The following is a 21,739-nucleotide window of genomic DNA, read 5'->3' as shown; positions in this document are numbered from 1 at the left end:
AATTCCTTTAAGATTATTTAAGAAACAAAACTTAGTTTACCCATAACATTGTGTTTTATTAATGTTTTAAGAAATCTTTGTCCTTTTAACATATGACTGATTGTAAAAACAAACTTACACAGACCTTCTTTATCACTTACTTAAACTCTCTTATTTACTTCATCACATAAGGACTTTCTTATCCAGGAACACTTGCTTTTCTTCTATTAAATATGATTTCCATACCTAGAACCTTCTAATTTCTCCTTTCCATCTGTTAACCTCCTTTTCTCTTCACTTTTTGAAACTATCCTTGTAAATTTCTGAATTTAGACAGATTATTTCATTTTAATAAAAAGAAATACTTGATTTTACTTACAGTACTCTTAATTGGAACAGTTGAAACTTTTGAGCCTTTGTATATAGAAATCTTCTATAAACACTTGTATCTAGAGTCACATCTCTTTACCATTTCATGAAAACACAACGTCTAAGATCAGTGATGAAAAACTTTTTTTTTTCATTTACCAACTTACAAAAACATCAATAATGTTACCCAATGCAATTCAAGGAGTTAAGAGTTCTCAATGGTATATTTAACATTTAGCATTTTAACCTTGTAAATCAATCATATATCTAACAAAAGTACTCATAAATGAGTAATCCCATGTCAAATCTACAAATCATTCAGATATCTAACAAAAGTACTCATAAATGAGTAATCCCATGTCAAATCTACTTATTTTATCAAAACATCAGATAAGCGTATTGAACAGTGTTAGCCATTTTTCCTTGTTGAAAAAAAAGTTCTAGAACCAAAGCATATTGGACATTTCATAGACAAACATTTTATTTTCTTTGAACACCTAGAAAAACTTGTAAGCTTAATTTTAAAGACGTCATTATTTTCATCTGTTTACCCAACTTAAATTGAACCATTTAAATCACATGAATCAAAGATATTTGGATCCAATTTTTTTATTTTTTATGAGCGTTCCTCATATATCTGCCAACTTTCATATCATGTGCATGATATATGGGCATACGCACATACAGACATACAACATATACACAAGTGTGCACACATAAGTCAATAGTAAAAGCCTTGTAGCTTTACTCAGGTGAAATCTCCATTGCAATGTTTAAAAACTCCACAGCTGAATAAAAATAGAACTGATCAGAAAAACATTAACTTAGGTCTGTAGGATCCAAATCATGAGTTCAAAAAAAAAAATACAGAATCTAAGAAAAAGCAAGAGTCCTAGAAAAAAAATGACGGGCCAGTAATTAGTAAATATCATACAATTTACTTCTTGATTTAGTCTAGTTTGAGTTCAGGTAAAAAGACACCTTTACTCCTTTTTTTTTTTTTTTTTCTTGAGCCTCAGATAAGTCTCCTACTGAGCTTGCAGGCTTCTTCCAATATGCATTTCAACATAAGTCCTGGCTGAGGTCTGGAAGGAACAGGGAAAACTGCTATTCTGAGCAGAAATCTCATGCCTAAGGCATTTTAACCTTTAGTCATAATTTTCAGGTTTGGGTGTTGAAATTATGATATAAGTTTAAGATACAATTCACAAAATTTCATACATTTACATCTTGTTTTGTCAAAGAAAAAAATTTTCCTACACTAGAAAAACTTGCTCACACACAACTGAAAATAGGATCTTACTTGATAATATAAAAGCTACCATCAGAAGAAATCCCTTCAAGGATCATTAAGCCACTTCCTTTGCTCTGAAGTTCTTATAGTAGTATTAAGTTACATTAAATCACCTGAAAAAGAAATTCCAAAAGAGAACCACACACTACCATCTATATCCAAAATTAAGCTTTAAAAATCCCCAAGGCTGTTGCTATTCAGTGCTATTTTGGGTTGAATGTCTATTTGGAGACCTGGGTGAAATTCTCTGAATCCAAACTTTTCTGAATCCAAATTTTCTAAATGCAAACTTACCTTCTCTCGAGGGGGCTGAAGCTAGAGCCCAAACAGTTGGCCACACTTAGCAGAAAGGTAGAATCTTATTCACCCAGATTGGAAAATGAAAGCCACATGCAATAGAGGAGAACTCAGTCACCATCTGCCCTCCTATCTCGGGCCTTCTGATCCTCCTAGTCTCACTCCAGTGCCGCCAGCTGGCTCTAAGGCAGAAATTCCTGTGTGGAATGAACTATGGTGCCACCAGCTGTAGCCAAAGTAGCCCCGGGGAGAAAATGAGCCCCGTGGCAGGGGCCCTATAAACATCCAAGCCCACTCCTGCCCCGCCTCCCTCGTCCAGCCCAGCCCTGCCCTGGGTGGCCTGGAAGGGTTCCCTGGACTGTGAGGGAGTCTCCTGATCTGAGGGTGCTGCTGCTAGCCTGGTTTCTAGATGTGAGTAAATCACACTGGTCCCCAAACCAGTGGTGGGTATCTGTCCCTTCTAAGGCTCTCTTTGACCCTGTCCTGCTTTCTAGGGCCTTTTGCTGGGGTAGCTAAGACCTCCCTGAACCTGGGGAAGAAAGGAGCAAGGAGGCTGCTTTGGGAGGTTTTGTTTGTTGGAGTTTGCTGCGTTTTGGAGTGAAGGTAGATTAGGGCCACCCCTCCCACTCTTCAAATCTCAGGCCTCTCTCTGACTTGAGTAAGAAGTCTCTCTCCCAAAGTAAGAAGGGGACCTTACTAGGCACAGTGGTATGTGGCTGTGGTCCCAGAGTTCAGGGCCAGCCTGGACAACATAGTGAGACCCACCCCCCGGCCTCCCCCATATACACACTTTCTTAAAAGATGGGGACTGGGGCTGAACCTTGGGGCTAGAGCACTTGTCTAGCATGCACAAGGGCCTGGGTTTTTTCCACCCCCGACCCCACCCCCATACACATCTTGGCTGCCCTCACCCTTCATTCTGTAGGGACCTGGGTTCTGGCCTGTCCCTTCAAGCTCCTAGAATGTGATTTGTCCCTGTTGAAGTTTCCTTAACTCTGCCAAATGTTAGGCTTTCCTACTGCCCTTTGCAGGGCTGTGCCAGTGGGGAGCCTTGGCCAGTCACTAGACAGATCATGGGCAGAGTGATCTTAAAGTGGGCTTGATTTCCAACAGGTGGAGTTGGTAAGAGAGGCTCTCTTCTCTTGGGGAGGAGGAAGTGAAACATAGAAAGCTCAGTTGGACCCACCAGCCTGTGATTCTGGGGATCTTGGAGCTGTTACTCTAGAGCAGAGGAGGGGGTGGTGGTGGTGGCAGTTGACACATGTCCCCTGTGTACTCTGCTTGGGGGGAACCCCTGAGAGATAGGGGAAAGAGATGTCCTGTGGAGTGTGCTGGTGGCTCTCCCTGGAAACTCCCACTTGTGACAGCCTTTGGCACACAGAGCACCTGGCCTGCCCTGGGGTGGGGCTGTTTGGTTAGGACAGTTCTCTGTAACCTTGAGTGGATAGCCTAGAGATGACCTCAGGGCTCTCAGGAAACTGGGTGCTCAGGCCTCCTTGTTTGGTGTTGCTCTCTCAGGTTCTGAAGGAGCAGAAGTGGGCGCTGATCCTGCCTGCACTCGAAAAAAATGCTCACTTATGAACCCCCCACTCGCACTATTTCCTGGGAAGCACCCAGCCTCACTCAGGCTCTTAAGTCCTCAATGTAGGATTCAAATCTTCATGCTTCTGCCTGGAAAACCAGAGTCCTCTGGTCACAATGCCCCAGGTGGAATTCTGACTCCAGCCTTTGAGAGCTGTGTGATCCTGAGCAAGTTCCTTCACTTCCAAGTTCTTAGGAAGGAAAAATGAGTTGATTAAAGGCACTTACTGCAAACGTAACCTGTACCAGGATTCAAGTTAAGAGCTATTATGTGAGGGTACTTTTCTCAAATACAAGTTGGGGAGTCTCTCCTGGAAACCTTGACCCAGTGGGTTCATGCTGGGAAACAGCATGAACAGGATTAAGTATCCCAGCCAGATACCAGGCATGGTGGCATGTTCCTGCAGTTCCTGCTACTTGGGAAACTAAGACAGGAGGATCATTTGGGCCTAGGAGCTCAAGGCCAGTTTGGGCCACAGACAGGACCCCTTTGCAGCCAAGTCCTATGATTGGGTGAGTTTAGGAAGTATTGTCTTCAGCTGAAGGTGGGTTCAGGACAGGCTGTTGATTACAGGGTGGTGCAGCCTTATAATCCCAGTGACTCAGGAGGCTGAGGCAGGAGGATGGCAAGTTTGAGGCCAGCTTCAGCAAATTAGTGAGATTGTCTCAAAATAAAAAAGGGTTGGGGATGTTGGTCAGTGGTTAAGCACACGTGGGTTCAATCCCCACCCCACCCCCCAAAAAAGAAAATATTGATCTAGCTTAGAGTCTGAATCCTGGTTTCTGGGTCACTTCTAGATTACAATCCTTATCTTCAGTGATTGTCTTTTATTGGCAGCATCCAGGAGATCAAAGGAGCAGAGTTTGGGGCTGGTAGAACTGCTCTGCCCCCCTTGAGGCCACTGAGCTACTCCACTTCCCCCAAAGTGGGTTAGATCTCAGGTAGGGTCTTCTTAAGAAGAAAAGCTCCCAAGACTTTGCCACCAACAAATTTTAAAATGATTTAACTTCAGCCACACATTCTCAATTCCCATTAATAGTCCCCTAAAGCAGGAAATGGTTTTGGTAAGCCGGGAAACCACCAAATGAAAAATAAGCTCTCTGCAATTTCGGAGTCATGTGACTCATAAAATAGAATGTTTAACTCAGAATCATGAAGGCAAACTCCATTGACCAAAAAAAAAAAAAAAAAAAAATCCCTGTTTAAACTGAACTTCACACACTTTTCTAAACCTAAGGTTGATGGAGATCGAGTGCCAGAGCTGGGGTGACCATCCTCACCTCCAACTTCAGGCCTACTTGGATAGAGACCCCAGGAGTGGGGACAAAGGGGCTGCTTAGAGCTGGGACAGGGGAAGGGCTGAAGGAGAATAAATGAAATCCCCTGCCCTCCAGGAGCATTCTGATTTGATCTCAGGTTCACTCTTGCTCCTAGCTGTTTGTTGAGCTTCTACTATGCATTCCAGACTTCCTTCTCTCTAATTAATGCCTGCAGCTTCAGGAAGCATCATTTATTCCCACTTCACAGTTGAGCAGAGCAAGGCTCAGGTGCTAGTAGGTGACCCAAGATCGTGCTGGTGATGCCAGAACCTGCCAGATTGACACTTCCCCACTGGTTCTCAGTCCTGACTATATATTAGAACCAGTGCTTGGACCCTTCCCCAGCCCGGAAATGAGTGTCTTTAGAAGATCTCCAGGTACCTCTCCTGTGCAGCCTGGGTTGGGTGTGGCTACTGTGCACCTGCTCTTCCCATACTTTGCAGGGTGCCCAAATCCTCGGAGAATCTTGTAAAAATGATGGCTGATTCTACAGTTAGGGGATGGGGACAAGATTCTGCATCACTATTAAGCTTTTAGTTGGTGCTCTGCCACTCGCTCACTGCACACCACATACACAACTTTGGCATCTGCTGTTTCCAATTTACTGCATCTACCAGGTGATTCTGAAGGCCCCTGAAAAGTAGGGATTCAGGACTCTTTAATTTTGGCTGAAGCCTGGTATTATTTTAAAGATAGGAGCTTGGGATCACGAGCCCCTGTTTTATTTTGTCTTCACAGTGCTGGGGATTCAAGCCTAGGCCTTGTACATGCTAGGCAAGTGCCCTACCACTGAGCCACTCCCCAGCCCAGGAGCCCCTTTTAAAAATAGAGGATGAACCCAGCTTCAGCTGAAGACAGGTCAGGCTGTTTAGTTCTCTGCCCATCCATCCTGACATCCATTCTCTGTGTTGTGTTAGGGGAATAGTGGTCTCTGAGACTTCAGGTGAATGTTGGCTGTTTTCAGAAAACTTCATGATATTGGAGGCACTTGTGGTGAGACCAGGCTGAGCATGTTCTCCATACCCCCCACCCAGCCAACTAGGGGACAGGTCTCAAAGGGACTGAAGGGAGATGGGTGGGGGAGTAGATCTGGGAAGGTAGGGCCAGGCCTGAAATCTAGACCTTCCAAAAGCCCTCTAGTCCTGATAGTATCACTAACTTGTTTTGTGGCCCTGAGTGACTCATTGACCCTATGTGGGTCTCAACTGCTTAAAGCGATACAGTTCATTATGGGATCAGCGAGTCTCCTTTTTCTATTTAAGTTAAAATTTTTTAAAAATTCAAGGGGCTAGGCATGGTGGCACACACCTATAATCACAGGATTGCAAGTTTGAAATCAGCCTCAGCAACTTAGCAAGGAAGATCCTGACTCAAAATAAAAATGAAATAAAAAGGGCTGGGGATGTGGCTCACTGGGTAAGCACCCCTGGGTTCAAACCCTGGTATAAGAACAAAATGGCCGGGGAGTACCAGGGCTCTGATACATGCCAGACCCATGCTTTACCATTGAGCTATACCCTCAGCCCCTTTTATTTTTTGAGACGGGATCTAAGTTGCTTAGGGTCTCCCTAAGTTCCTGAGACTGGTCTCCAACTTGGAATCCTCCTGCCTCAGTCTCCAGAGTCCCTGAGATTACAGACATGCACTACTACACCCAGCAGATAAAATTAGCCACATTCCAAGTATTCAGTTGTCACATGTGTTTAGTCCAAAGACAGAGCAGATTTAGAATAGTAAAAAGTTCTACTGATAATGCCGAGTTAAAGGATTTTTTTAATATTTACTTTTAGTTATAAGTGGACATAATATCTTCATTTATTTTTATATGTGGTGCTGAGGATCGAACCCAGTGCCTCACGCATGCTAGGGGAGCTCTCTACCTCTGAGTCACAACCCCAGCCCAGGTTAAAGGATTTTAAATAGGAACCAGGCAGCTGATATGCATGTGGCTGCTCAGGTATAAGATAATAGGAAGTGCCTGGGACTGTGGTGAGCAGAAAAGTTTGTGCAGCTTGCCAGTCATGCTGCTGCAAGTCCGGGGAGGCTGAGGCAGGAGAATCAAAGTTCAAGGCCAGCCTCAACAAATTAGGGAGAGACCCTCAATGATTTAGCATTTCCAAAAAGAGGACTGAGGACTGGGGATGTAGCTTAGCGGTAGAGCACCCCTGGGATCAGTCCCCAATACCACCAATACCACCAAAAGTAAGAACAGGGGTGTAGCTGCTACTTGGCTCTTGCCAACTTTGCCACCTGGAAATGTGGATGTTGTGTTGCTGGTCTCCAAAATCTTCAAGAGAAGCACGAATTCAGAGCTTGTAAAAGTTCATGATTTGGTTTTGGGTTTTTTGTCTTACTTTGGATTGAACCCAGGGGTGGTCTACACCCTAGTCCTTTCTGTTTTTTTGAGATTGTATCTCACTGTGCTGCTGAGGCTGGCCTCAAACTGTGATCTGCCTGCCTCGGCCTCCTGAGTTGTTGGGATTATAGGCATGTGCCACCATGCCCAGCTAAAATCTCATAATTGTGACACAAACAAACTGACAATTGATAGGTTGTGTGGATCAAGCAAAACTGTTCTCTTGGGTCTCTCTTCCAGTTTTGATTCTGTTATTTCCGGGCTTCTGCCTATTTGTCCTGTGAGAAACCACTTCAAAACCATCTTACTTTCATTGTTCCCCAGATGGAAAACTGCCTGAGTGAATGAATGAAGAACCACTCCTTTTGGTGGTGACTTCAGAAATATGTGGTGCCTGAGGGTGCGGCTCAGCAGTAGAGTACTTACAAACAGGGCCCTGGATTCCACCCTGATATCAGAGAGCAAAGACTCGCCATTCCTGGGATCATCTCTGGAATGGCGAGTCTTTGCTCTGTGATATCAGGGTGGAATCCAGGGCCCTGTTGTATGTATGATTTCAGACACGTTGCTCAGAGTAACAAGCAGGAGCTTATTAGAAGGGAAAGGAAAAGGTAAAAGGGGGCATGCTCTCAAGAGACTGGGGGTCCTCTCAGGAGAATGACACACCCCTGCCGCCCACCAATTTTAATGGGGGCCCCAGGGAAGGCAGGATTGCACCAGATGTCCATACTTTGTATGGTCTTACCCTTAGAGGGGAGATTTTACATTATAATGACCTGCTAAAGATCTAGAGGCAACTTTGAGTGAGCTAGGCCCACACTGACCAGTTGTAATTGGAACCAGTTAGGGGGAATTATCCTTATCTCCCCGAGTTCAGGGATCTGGTCTGTGTAAGGGTCACAGAAGTGCCCCTTCCCCAGGGTAACTGTGTTCAGCATTCTTCCTGCAGATCACAGGTATTTGCTGAGGAATGTAGCATTTCTTAAGCTAGGTGGGTATTTTACTTTTTGAAAGAAAGCATGTGGGGTTAGCATGATAGACCCAGTTTATAGAATTATCCCCTTAACCTCATGTTCCCAAGGCTCATATTTATGTGTTACCTACCACCCAATATCCACGCCCCACCCCCCCAAAAAAAATAAAAACAGGTTAGAGTCAGACGTTTCCTTCTAAGGACAAGGCTTAGAGTTGGGTAGTAAACTTGATTTCCTTTGCTGACTCAAAAAACATGGCAGAGTCCAAGAGGTGCGGGATGTAGGGATGGGCATTAGGTCATGTGTGTGATGTTCCTGAACAGCCCAGCCTCTGGATGAAACTACCCAGATATGGAGGCAGGTAGCCTGGGGTGGGTGGAATACAAAAATTATTTGCCCCCTTTTCCCTTCCCCGATCCCATAACAACAGGGTGACAACAGACCAGAAAGCGAACTAGAGGCAAAGACTAGAATGACTGGCTGTTACCAATCTGGGTGATTCTATGGGAGCATCAATGCGGTCAGGGATCCCTTCCCTGGTGGATCACGTCTCACCTGTTCACCCCAGGATTGCTTAACGCTCAAGGAAGGGGAGGGGTGCAGAAAAAGATCCTGCAGATATTCTTTGGCCGCGGGCTAACACTTTATATTGCCTGGCCTTTGGGATCCCCTGAAATAAAAGCTGCCTGCCTCTGGAGGAGCCAGAGCGCCCTGCATCGTGGCCGCTTCCCCCTGTGTGCTGTGAGAGGCTACATCCCTGTCCCCATAGACGGATCTACACTTCAGCTGGAGGTAGCTCTAACTCTGTGCCCCTAGAGGGGAATCTTTTGAATGAACTTTTTGATCTAACCTTTTGTGGATGGGCTCTGGAGTCCTGGGTGGGAAAGATGGGAGTGGGGACAGGAAATGGGAGGCGTCATTTGAGCTGAAAAATGAAGGGCCACCCATAGGCCATCTTTAGACTGGGGCCTGCTTCATCCCAGGTCCCCTGTGCTTATTTTGTGTCGTCTTCCCATCTGTCTGTCAGAGCTCTGTGCTTAGAAGTCACCATGGCAACTGAAGAGTCCATCATCCGCATCCCGCCATACCACTACATCCATGTTCTGGACCAGAACAGCAACGTGTCCCGGGTGGAGATCGGGCCAAAGACCTACATCCGGCAGGATAATGAGAGGTTGGTGTGGGGTCCTCAGGGACAAGAAGGGCACATTGGTCGCTGCCTTGTTCACAAACTTGGGTGGCAGGGAGCTTTCTCCTGTTTGCTGTCTCCTCTGGGAACAGGGACCTGGGTCTTCACACCCCTTCTCGCCTTCTAACAGGGTGCTGTTTGCCCCCGTGCGCATGGTAACAGTCCCCCCACGCCACTACTGCACAGTGACCAACCCTGTGTCCCGGGATGCCCAGGGCTCTGTGCTGTTCGATGTCACAGGGCAAGTACGGCTTCGCCACGCTGACCAAGAGATCCGGTTGGCCCAGGACCCCTTTCCCTTGTACCCAGGGGAAGTGCTGGAAAAGGTACTTGGCTTGCTTCCCCATCCCCCACTCTGCCTGTCCTAGGGCTCTGCACTGTCTTCTGAGGGGACAGTGGGAAGGGCTGGGAGGGACATTTGCTGGTTCTCACCAGGGCAAAATTGATTCACCGTCTTTCTACTCGCCTTGCCAGCCCCCTGCTTCCTCCTCTGTGTCCCCAACCTACCCTCCTCTCCTGTCTCCACTGTGGAGCCTTGGGGAGCTTCCCCTCCATCAAGTGGACGTGATGAAGCCCAACTCATCCTCTGTCTCCTGAGGCTCTGCTCCTCACCTCTCACTTCTCTCTCCTTTCCATCTCTAACTTCTTAGCTGGGTATCCCAGCAACTCAGAAGGTTGAGGCAGGTGGATCACAAGTTCAAAGCTAACCTCAGCATTTAGCAAGACCCTCAGCAACTTAGTGAGACCCTGTCTCAAAATAAAATATAAAATGGACTGGGGATGTGGTTCAGTGAGAGAACTCCCCTGGGTTCAATTCTCAATACCAAAAAAAAAAAAAAGCCAGTTCCCAAACTTCTCCTTCAAGTGAGTTTCTGCAGAACCACCCTCCCGACATCTGCAGTCTAGGGAGAAGAGTCCTGCCTTATCTCCCTGCTGGAACTGAAACTTCATGAAGACAGAGGCTGTGTCCTCAGTCACGATGACCAGAGCGTCCTGTGTATAGGAGGTGAACAGGGAAAGGGAGACTCTAGCCAGTGTGTGGCCAGAGGGCAGAGTGTTTACTCCATTTTCCACAGCCCAGGGCCAGTGTAGTTGGAGTCGGGAGAGCAGGCAAGATTCCCTAGGATTCAAGTCTTGATTCCATTCTTTACTGGCTGTATGACCTTGATCTTGTCTCCTAATATCTGTGTTCCTTTTCTTTTTTTCCTTTCCTCTCTCTCTCTGAACATTGTCAAATATCAAAGGAATTCATGTTTGTGGAGACATTTCTACAAACTTTTAGAAGGTGCATCTACTTTTTTTTTGCCAGGTTCCCCTTGTCTGAAGATGTGAAGACTGGAACACCAAGGACTATCTTATAACCCTGAGGCAAAGCTATGCTTAAAACTTGCCTGTTAATGTTATAGAGGTTTATATCTTCCCACCTTCATATAATCCCTAGAGAGCACCCGTGAACAACAGACCAGGAAATTTCATTGATTAAGCTTCCCAGATATTTCTAAAATATCTCAAGCCTTCTACTCAGTCTCCCTCTTAGATTATTAGCTCTAAACATCTCCTGAGCTCATCAGTGATGGCATCCTCCTGCTTGATCTACTCCATCCTTTAGTTCTTTAGATCAGATATCCTTGGGACCACCTCTACCTTGGGTATTCCACCTGGGTCTTATTTTGGGACACATAAAGATTGATGCCATAGGTTCTGACCTTCATACTATCCGGTTTAACCATCAAGGTCATAGCACTGAGTGCCCCTGGCCTCTTCATCCCCCACTAGGACATCACCCCACTGCAAGTGGTCCTGCCCAATACTGCCCTACATCTTAAGGCGCTGCTGGACTTTGAGGATAAGGATGGATACAAGATAGTAGCAGGAGACGAATGGCTATTTGAGGGACCGGGTAAGTTAACTCTCCATTAGGAGAGGTCGGGGTCTTTGGTTGGGGTCAGGGTCTTTGCCTTCCCACCATCGCCCTGACCTCTTCTATCCTCAGCTTCTGTTCCATCTCCCCTTTCCCAGGCACGTACATCCCCCGGAAGGAGGTGGAGGTTGTGGAGATCATTCAGGCTACTGTCATCAGACAGAATCAGGCACTGAGGCTGAGGGCCCGCAAGGAGTGCTTGGACCGGGATGGCAAGGAGAGGGTGACAGGTGGGGACCCCAAGGGATACTGATGGTGGGTGGGCAGGAGGGACTTTGCTTGCAGGGGAGGCAGGGAAAGCCACTTGTAGCCAGAGGGCAGTGCTTCCCTGGTTTCTCTTTTCATTTTTTAGGGCTGGGCTACAGCTCGGTTGGTAGAGTTGCCTTGCATGCACATAATAGAGCATTATAGTTAGTAAATGAGTTCACTTTGAAAAAACTCTGGCATTTCGTTTTTTGGGTTTTTTTTAAGAGGAGAATTTTTTTTAATATTTTTCAGTTTTCAGTGGACACAACGTCTTTATTATGTAGTGCTGAGGATCGAACCCAGCGCCACGCTCTTGCGAGTGCGTTACCACTTGAGCCACATCCCCAGCCCTCGGTATTTCTTGAATTATGGAGGGCTGTCCAGCGCTGGCTCTGCCCCAGCCCTGATCCTGTGATCATAAGCACATGGACGTGGCCTTTCCCTCTCCCACCCTTCAACTTGAGCTGTGGGCAGTGGCCAGGTCTTATCTGATTCTGGATCAACAATGCAGAGGTTCAAATACAGTGAACAAATGCACCCAAGTGCATTGCTGGATGTGGATCAAAATGCTTTACAAATTGTAGCTTATTGAGTCCACCAACAACCTTGATGTGACTTTCCTGTCTTCCATATGGCAAGGCTGAGGCACAGATCCGGTGACTTGCCCAGGATATGTGGCCAGATGGGGCAAGGCTGAGGCTTGGGCGTCCTTGCTGCTCCAGGAAACAAAAGGATACCCACAACTCTACTGGAGGCACCAGGGCACCAGGGATTGAACTTGGGGTTACTCAACCACTGAGCCACACCCCCAGCCATATTTTGTATTTTATTTAGAGACAGGGTCTCGCTGAGTTGCTTAGTGCCTTGTTTTTTTATTTTGTTTTATTTGTTTTAAGGTTGAGAGAAAGAAGAGAGAAATTTTTTAATACTTTTTTAGTTTTTGACGGACACAACATCTTTGTATGTGGTGTTGAGGATCAAACCCGGGCCGCACGCATGCCAGGCGAGCGCGCTACCGCTTGAGCCACATCCCCAGCCCAGTAGTGTCTTGCTTTTGCTGAGGCTGGCTTTGAACTCCCGATCCTCCTATTTTAGCCTCCTGAGCTGCTGGGATTACAGGCGTGCACCTCCGTGCCTGGCTAATAGAGGCAATTTTCCTGCCCATTTTAGGGGAGGGAAAAACTTAGTCTTTGGGGCATAGAGAAGAAATAGCAGAGTGTTCACGTAGCAACTCCTTGAGCATTCTAGAAGTTTTTTTTTTTTTCTTTAATTCTGGGCAGAAAGGAATGAGTCCAAGGGCTCCTGTCAGGCCTTTGAACCTGGGGGCAGTGACTTCTCTTCACCTTTGAAGTCCTGTTGTCCTGTTATCTAAGCTGTGGAAAAGACATCTGGGGGAAGCTGCATAACTTCTGACCTTGACCTCCTGCCCTTGACCAGGAGAAGAATGGCTGGTCCGCTCTGTGGGTGCATATCTCCCAGCAGTGTTCGAGGAGGTTCTGGATTTGGTGGATGCTGTAATCCTTACGGAAAAGGTTTGTGGCCTGGGGATGAGAAAAGGGACCCTGGGCTAGGGAATGCTCAAAAGTGGCAAAGAATAGCAGCAGACAATGTGAGAGTGAAAGGAAGACATTACTAGGGTCACTATAAAAACCCCAGAGGTCACATCAACTGAGGACTATCTTGGGCTATCTGGAAGGGTTAAAAAGTCCCTCAGACCTGGGAGCAGAGTTAGTGGCCAGTGGTGTTTCCAGAATCCCCCAAGGAAGTGGTAGGAGGAAGTTGGAGGGAGACTTACTGAACACCCAGCGTCTCCTTCTGCAGACAGCCCTGCACCTCCGGGCTCGGCAGAACTTCCAGGACTTGCGTGGAGTGACCCGCCGCACTGGGGAGGAGTGGCTAGTGACAGTCCAGGACACAGCAGCTCACGTGCCCGATGTCCATGAGGAAGTACTAGGAGTCGTGCCCATCACCACACTGGGCCCCCAAAACTACTGTGTGGTCCTGGACCCCGTGGGACCAGATGGCAAGAACCAGCTGGGACAAAAGCGGGTCATCAAGGTGAGTTCCTCCTTTTCCCCAGAGCCTGTCCTATGAGGGTAAATGCTCTTGAGTACAGGAGGCCTGACTTCCACTCACTCCACATTCTAGAAACACCCTTGGTGCCTTTGAACACTTAGTTCTGTGTGCCTAGGACCCTTCCCATTTGAAACCCGGGCAGCCTCCAGGGAACCTCAGGGACATGCTCCCTGTTCTGCATCCTGCCCTCCACCCCATGCCGGAAGACCCTGAAACCGTCTCCTGTGTCACACCTCTGTGTTCTAGGACCTTGGTCGTCTTGTGTAAAACAAATCCCACAGTTGACCTTCTCCCCTGCTCCATGAACTTTATGTAGGGACTCCGGGGACCGCACACTTCCCCTAAAGGGCTGCGCAGCAGTAGTTTCTGCCTATAGCACAGGGTTGCTGTTGAAGGCCAATTGTTCAGCTGTTGTCTTGTAAATGCGGCCCAGACAAGTAAAAACAGAGGAGGCTGCCATGTTCCCAGAATATTGCATTATTTTATTCATTTTTATTTTTATTTATCTATCTATTTTGGTATTGGGGATTGAACTCAGGGGCGCTCTACCCCTGAACTATATCTCCAGCCCTTTTGAGTTCTTATTTTGAGATAAGATCTTGCTTAAATGGCCCCAGGCTAGCCTGAAACTTGTGATCCTCCTGCATCAGCCTCCTGAATTGCAGAGATTACAGGCATGCACCACTATAACCAGCTTTGTAACTCTTGTGAATAGGTTGACTCTAAACAGTTTAACTTGTAGCTGGGTGAGGTCTTGGTGCATGCCTGTAATCCCAGCAGCTCTGGAGGCTGAAAGGGGAGAACTCCAAGTTTGAGGTCAGCCTCACCAGTTTAGCGAGGCCCTAAGCAACTTGGCAAGACCATGTCTAAAAATTAAAAAAATATATATATATAAAAAGAGGGCTGGAGTTGTGGCTCAGTGGTAGAGTGCTCGCTTCGCACATGTGAAGCACTAAGTTTGATCCTCAGCACCACATAAACAAGTAAGAAGGGCTGGGCATGTGGCTCAGTGATAAAGCACCCCTGGGTACAGTCCCCGCTATCAAAAGTTTAACTTGTAATGATCCAGGTGTGACAGTTCAGTCTTTCAGAGACATGTTTGACCAAGTGAGATTTTATAGCCCTTAGAGCCTCACAGTCCAGATAGTGCACCACAGTATTATACTGTGGGGGTGGGGCATGCTTTGGGGCTCCTGTACTCAGCACAAGCCCAGGGTAGCACAGGGCTGGGGAGGTGCCACTGGAGGCACCTGTAGCCCTGGGTGGCAACTGCTCCTAACCCTCTCCTCACCTGTGTCCCCACCAGGGAGAGAAGTCTTTTTTCCTGCAGCCAGGGGAGAGGCTGGAGCGAGGCATTCAAGATGTGTATGTGCTGTCGGAGCAGCAGGGGCTGCTGCTGAGGGCTCTGCAGTCCCTGGAGGAGGGGGAGGAGGAGGAGAAGGTCTCCCACCAGGCGGGGGACCGCTGGCTCATCCGAGGGCCCCTGGAGTATGTGCCATCTGCCAAGGTGGAGGTGGTGGAGGAGCGGCAGGCCATCCCTCTGGACGAGAATGAGGGCATCTATGTGCAGGACGTCAAGACTGGAAGGGTAACTGCTGAGGGATGGGCGGCTGTCACTGCTATGTGACCATGGTGGGGACTTCCTCTGAGCAAGCATCTGATGCTGCTGGAGAGAGGCACATGGTGGGCGTGGGGGAGGGGACGCCAGCAATATCTATAATAGCATCTGCGTGGGCTGCTGGTGGACTCGAGGGCATTCCATGGGATATTTGCCATTTCTTTGTCTAAAATATCTTACTTCAAAACTGCAACTGAAGCCGGGCATGGTGGTACATGCCAGTAATCCCAGCAACTTGGGAGGCTGAGGCAGGAGGATCACAAGTTTGAGGGCAGCCTCAGTAACTTAGCAAGACTCTAAGCAACTTAGTGAGACCCTGTCTCAAAAATTAAAAAGGGCTGGAGATGTGGCTCAGGGGTAAAGAGCCCCCTGGGTTCAATCCCTGGTAGAAAAAAAAAAAAACACAAAAAAACCTAAAACCTCAAACTGCAGGGATGACCTGGTACTGGGATGGGGATTCTGCCCCACTGCAAATCTGGTCCTAGCTTGAACATCTCCCTGGAGTGTGACCTGGGAGCAATATTACCCTCCTCCCCCATGCCCATAGGCTAGTGAAAGATTTCCTTTTTGCTGCTTCACCTAAAACTTCAACCTTGGTTTGACTGAGAACCACATCTCCAACCTCTTTCTCTAAGAATCCAACCTAGAAATTCAGATTAGAATCTGAGGAGGTGCTTCCTAGCATTGCATCTCTCTGTGACACCCTCCGAGCATCCCAGGAATAATATTAAGCACTTGCTGTATGCCAAGTGTTCTTTGAATTGGACACATGAAACAGGCCCTTGACCCCACAAGGTGGCCACTGTCATGTCCATTTTATAGATGAAGAACCCAAAGCAAAGGCTCGAGTAGCTTGCCCAGATGAAGCTTTGCTGCATGGACCATGCTGACCCGCTGTGTTGCTCCAGGGTGGATCAGCTCTGCTCAGGACGGCGGGGGGCGTCCCTCTAACCCTCACTGATAAGACCTCTTCTTGTCCCCACCTCTCAAGGTACGTGCTGTGATCGGAAGCACCTACATGCTGACGCAGGACGAAGTCCTGTGGGAGAAGGAGCTGCCCCCTGGGGTGGAGGAGCTGTTGAACAAGAGGCATGACCCTCTGGCAGACAGGGGCAAGGAGGACACAGCTAAGACCGTTCAGCCCTCAGCTCCCCGGAACAAGACGCGTGTGGTCAGCTACCGCATCCCTCACAACGCAGCCGTGCAGGTGTACGACTACAGAGAGAAGAGAGCCCGGTGAGCGGCTGGCCCCAGCCTCCGGGGTGGTAGGGGAGGCTCTCCCCCCACCTGACTTCTGGCTCTCCCCCCACCTGACTTCTGGCTCTCCCTTCAGGGTGGTCTTTGGGCCAGAGCTGGTGTCGCTGGGTCCTGAGGAGCAGTTCACAGTGTTGTCCCTGTCAGCGGGGCGGCCCAAACGTCCCCATGCCCGCCGAGCCCTCTGTCTGCTGCTGGGACCTGACTTCTTTACAGATGTCATCACCATAGAAACAGCGGATCATGCCAGACTGCAGCTGCAGCTTGCCTATAACTGGTAAGGGCTGGGAGTCTTGGGTGAGGGCCTGCTGGGTGCAGCCCTGGGGAGCCCTGAGGAAGAGAGATGCCTCCTAATGAGGGCAGAATGCCTGACTCATGCCTGGTGCAGAGGGAAGCCAGGCATTAGCAAATCCAGGAAAGTTGTGGGCTCACTCGCATTCTGGGACTTTGGAAACCAGTAGCTGAACACTACCCCAGGGAGACTCCCAACATACATTTAACACAACACAAGTGAAAGGTTATTAAAAGATCAATGGGATACAGCAGGCAGGAGTGGGCAGACCATGTGGCCAAAGCACCTGTTCTGAAACCACAGCCCAGGTCTGCTTCTCCCTAGCTATGGACCTGTGCAAACCGCTTGGTGCTCTCCTCAGCTTACCTATGTGCAACAGCATCACCTACATCACAGGGCTGTTGACAGGGTGCTGAGAGAATTAGAACAGTCCCTGTATATGATGAGAGTTCCAATGGCAGCCCTTAGAATTAGGATGAGATAAGTTACTTGCAGAACTAATGCTCACCAACTCCCAAGTGTGTGTTTCTCATTTCTTGGCTGAGAGTAGCCAGTACCCTGTGAGGTGGATGGTCCTGGCATATTCCAGGGCACTGTGGCATAATCATTAAGAGACAGATTGCCTGGATTCAGAATTCCTTCCTGCCACACATTGTATGATCTTGGGCGAGTCGGTTAACCTCTGTAAAATGGGGAGAATGTTTATCCCCACTTACTAGGGTAGCTGAGAAGATTAAATGGAAACATGGTAAGTTCCTTGGGACCTTACTGGGTACAAGTTAGCATTATCTATTGTAAGGGGCCCTGCCCAGCTATAGGGGATGAGTGTTGAAATTCTACTCAAAGAAAGTCTTTTTTTTTGGGGGGGGCAGGGACTGAAGTGGTTCTCCAGCCCTTTTTATTTTTTTATTTGGACATTTATACACAGGCTCTTGCTGAGTTGCTTAGGGCCTTGCTAAGTTGCTGAGGCTGGCTTTGAATGTGCCATCCTCCTGTCTCAGCCTCCTGAGCCACTGAGATTACAGGCTTGTGTCACTGTGCCTGGTTAAGAAAACAGGTTTCTCTTCTGGGCCTCTTTGTCCACAGGCACTTTGAATTGAGTGACCGGAATGATCCTCAGGAGGCAGCCAAGCTCTTCTCGGTGCCTGACTTTGTGGGGGATGCCTGTAAGGCCATCGCCTCCCGGGTGCGAGGAACCGTGGCCTCCGTCACCTTCGATGACTTCCACAAGAACTCGGCTCGCATCATTCGCACAGCCGTCTTTGGCTTTGAGACCTCAGAAGTCAAGGGCTCTGATGGCATGAGCCTGCCCAAGCCCCGGGACCAGGCCGTCTTCCCCCAGAATGGGCTGGTAGTGAGCAGTGTGGATGTGCAGTCGGTGGAGCCTGTGGACCAGAGGACCCGGGACGCCCTGCAGCGCAGTGTCCAGCTGGCCATTGAGATCACCACCAACTCCCAGGAGGCGGCAGCCAAGTGAGTGACACCTGGGGCTCAGCTGCCTAGAATGCCTCTCCGGGGTCTCCATCTTATACTCCCAGGGCGTGAGTAGCATGGAGTCCATTATGTCGACCTGCTGCATCCTTGTCCTCAAGGACCTCTTTACATTGTGGATGGCGTGACCCCCTTAAAAATGTGAATGAGATCCCACCTGTACTCCCTTAGCTTCCCACCTTGCTCCTGGCGCAGGGGGTACAGATTAGCAGTAGAGCACTTGCCTAGCGTGGGTTCCATCTCTGGCACCGCAAATGAACTTCTAAGGGCTTCCCCACCTGAAGCCTTTTATTTCGGGGAGGTGTGCTGGGGACTGAATTCCCAGGCACTCGACCATTGAGCCACATCCCCAGCCCTGTTCTGATTTTGTTTAGAGTCAGGGTCTCTGAGTTGCTTAGCACCTCGCCATTGCTGAGGTGATCCTCCTGCCTCAGCCTCTTGAGCAGCTGATATTACAGGTGCGCGCCACTGCGCCCAGCCCAACAGCCTTTTGCACAGTCTTATCCGCTGCCTAGATGCTTCCTCCAGAGCATTTTCAAACCAGACTCCTCCTCTTGATCTCAGTCTGAAGGTCTCCTCCTTTTCTTTCTCCCATGACTGCAGTAGCACCCTCTTTGCCCAGACACCCATTTTTACCATCTCCAAGGTGCTTGTTTCTATCTGAAATTGCCCTTGCTTGTTTTTTTTTCCCCACTGGAGGGGATATTGGTTGAAGCAGGGGCCCTGAGCATGCTGCCTTCCCCAGGTCTAGAGCCACCCTGGAGATGCGAACAGCGTGCACGCTGTTTTGAGTGGAGGTGCGTATCCAGTGCCTTCTGCAGGCCAGGGTCTGTCTTGGCTCCCTATAGTTTGGCAGTCTCTGCCCTTGGCAGTCCTATCCAGCTGTGGCCCTGTGCCAGCATCTCAGCCTGTCCCTGATCTCATCCAGGCACGAGGCCCAGAGATTGGAACAAGAAGCCAGAGGCCGACTAGAGAGGCAGAAGATCTTGGACCAATCAGAAGCTGAAAAAGCTCGCAAAGAACTCTTGGAGCTTGAAGCTTTGAGGTGGGTGGAGAACCCCAGGAGGATGGTCTTGGGAAGTGGTGGGTGGGGGCACCAGGGTGTGTTTGAGACGGAACAGCATGTTGCATGGCCTAAATCAAGGCCCCAAGTGGTCAGGGCTTTCTTTTGAGTCTTATGGGACTCTGCCTCCCCCTCCAGCACGGTTGTAAAGAGCACCGGGACTGCCAAGGCCGAAGCCGAGTCCCGTGGAGAGGCTGCGCGGATTGAGGGCGAAGGCTCCGTGCTGCAGGCCAAGCTGAAAGCACAGGCTTTGGCCATTGAGACGGTGAGTTGGGGACTGCTTGTGGAAGGGTGTGGCCTTGGAACCTGGAAGAGACCCATTCATTTTGATCTCTGAAGCCAAGTATGATACTAAGCACCCTAATATAAAGCCTTCTTCAAGTACTTTGTGTTTTACAAAGACCTTTGCCCTATAGCAATGCATTTAATCCATTCTTTGAGAATAAGGATTATTATACCCATTTTGCAGATGAGTACTCAAACACTGGCACCTTTGTGCCAAGTTGTGAAGCATGTGCTTTACATTTATGTTCTTATTTTGTGCTTGAAATCCCATTGAGTTAGGTCTTATCTTTTTTGTGTGTGTGTGTGTGTGGTACCAGAGATTGAACCCAGGGGTGTTTTACCACTGACCTACATCCCACCCTTTTTTATTTTCATACAGGATCTTGTTAAGTGGCCCTGGTTGGCCTCAAACTGGCAATCCTCCTGTGTCTGCCTCCTAAGTGGCTGGGATCACAGGCATGAGCACCACTGCACTGATGCTCAGATTAAGGAGCGCCTGTGCGTCACTAGCTAAGCAGTGGCATAGCGAGGATTCACACCCTGCTAACTAAAAGATTAGAGCTGTGTGCCCTCTGCCTCAGTTCCTTCAGGCTCGCTGGCTAGGGTGACCTTCTGGACAGTTCCCAGGGACCACATGATCTTAAGCCAGCCACGTTTCTTCCCTTGCAGGAGGCTGAGCTCCAGCGGGTCCAGAAAGTACGAGAGCTGGAACTGGTCTATGCCCGGGCTCAGCTGGAGCTGGAAGTGAGCAAGGCCCAGCAACTGGCTGAGGTGGAGGCAAAGAAGTTCAAGCAGATGACAGAGGCCCTGGGCCCCAGCACCATCAGGGACCTGGCTGTGGCCGGGCCAGAGATGCAGGTGAGGGTTAGGGGAGGTTGGAGGGGAGTGTTTGACTTGGTACCAGCCTTGGAACTAAGAAGGCAGAAAGGAAATAACATCCAGAGTGTCATGGAGAGGGAGTGAAAAGATGTCCCTTTATCACTTGAGCACAGTGTCATGTGTGTCAACATCAGGCACTGTATTAGACTCAGCAGAGAGCTGGAACTCTTGGGGGAGACGGTGAATACCGGGGTGTTGGTCTGTGACTGATGCTTCCAAGGAAGGCAGGCTGGGTGATGGGATGAACGGGAGCTGACACTTCAAATCCGTTGGTTTCAGGAGGGTCACTTGGAAGTGCAAGAAGTGACCAACATCTGACCCTGTCTTCTTTCCTTCCTCCTCCTCTTCCTCTTCACCTCCAGGTCAAACTGCTCCAGTCCCTTGGTCTGAAATCCACCTTGATCACTGATGGCTCCTCTCCCATCAACCTCTTCAACACAGCCTTTGGGCTGCTGGGGCTAGGGTCTGATGGTCAGCCCCAGGCCCGAATGGCAGCCAGTGGGCTCAGCCCTCAGGAGGGTTTACATATTCGGGCTCCTCCCACCTCTCCAACTGCTGGAGGCAACCAAATTGTGCCTTAGCTCTTACTCACTCACAACTGACCAATAAAGTGGACATTTCTGGGCATTTAAATTCTTTATCTCAAGCCTGGGCTACGAGGAGCTCACTGGTGGAGGGAAGTGTACCCCTGACATCTGGAAGGTAATTACTAGAGACTATGCACATCTGGAAAGTGGAGAGGAAACGGAGTCAGAGATGAGCCCAAAGTTGCCCTGATCACAATGGGATCCGCAAAGCCTTAGCAAGCTGTCTGTCCTCTAGGGAGTCAACTTTCCTAGATCCCAGGTCAGGAAGATGATGTCACCCATGGAAGAACGCAGTCTGCCTGCCAAGTTCTCTGGGATGGCTGGGACTGGCAACCTCTCCATCCATTCATGCCTCTAAGAACCCAGGGTGGCCTGGCAGTTCTGGAATCTACCCCCAGCCACCATGGAGCCCCCCCCCCCCAAAGCCTATTTAGGCAACTCCCCTTTGGCGCCACCTGCTGGTCATACCAGCAGCCTACAGCACCCATAGGTGTGCCAGGCCAGTACCAGCACCTGTACACTTTTCCCTTCTCAGATGGGGATGTTGCACTGAGGAAGAGGACTATGCCCAACCGTTGTAGGAACTAGTTTCTGGTCTGGGATAATCAGGAGCACCAAGGGTACTCTTTTTCCAACCTCCCCCACAACCAGTAAGGGCCCATTATTTG

General features: G+C 48.9%; 1 protein-coding gene across 1 annotated transcript; it reads left to right on the top strand.

The window, feature by feature from the left end:
* Positions 1–2,301: 2,301 nt before the first annotated feature.
* Positions 2,302–21,072, top strand: LOC113190842 (major vault protein). The gene is made up of 15 exons (XM_077802483.1): positions 2,302–2,350; positions 9,198–9,344; positions 9,490–9,685; positions 11,136–11,259; positions 11,379–11,510; positions 12,964–13,058; positions 13,348–13,584; positions 14,909–15,190; positions 16,212–16,456; positions 16,554–16,751; positions 17,853–18,239; positions 19,186–19,302; positions 19,459–19,585; positions 20,275–20,463; positions 20,847–21,072. Exons 2-15 carry the CDS (start codon positions 9,220–9,222, stop codon positions 21,063–21,065), a joined length of 2,673 nt encoding a protein of 890 aa, XP_077658609.1. The 5' UTR covers positions 2,302–2,350; positions 9,198–9,219; the 3' UTR covers positions 21,066–21,072.
* Positions 21,073–21,739: the final 667 nt, after the last annotated feature.

The sequence above is a fragment of the Urocitellus parryii genome, chromosome 9 (assembly GCF_045843805.1).
Source record: "Urocitellus parryii isolate mUroPar1 chromosome 9, mUroPar1.hap1, whole genome shotgun sequence".
NCBI classification, from domain to species: Eukaryota; Metazoa; Chordata; class Mammalia; order Rodentia; family Sciuridae; genus Urocitellus; species Urocitellus parryii.
The sequence above is the reverse complement of the archived record's forward strand: the minus strand, read 5'-3'. Positions and strand labels throughout refer to the sequence as shown.

Bases quoted from the DNA above. Each gene is read 5' to 3' on its own strand.
- LOC113190842 (XM_077802483.1), top strand. From the start codon at position 9,220: ATGGCAACTGAAGAGTCCATCATCCGCATCCCGCCATACCACTACATC. The intron at 15,191-16,211 runs GTAACTGCTGAG...CCACCTCTCAAG, and splicing joins AGGACGTCAAGACTGGAAGG to GTACGTGCTGTGATCGGAAG. The intron at 18,240-19,185 runs GTGAGTGACACC...GATCTCATCCAG, and splicing joins TCCCAGGAGGCGGCAGCCAA to GCACGAGGCCCAGAGATTGG.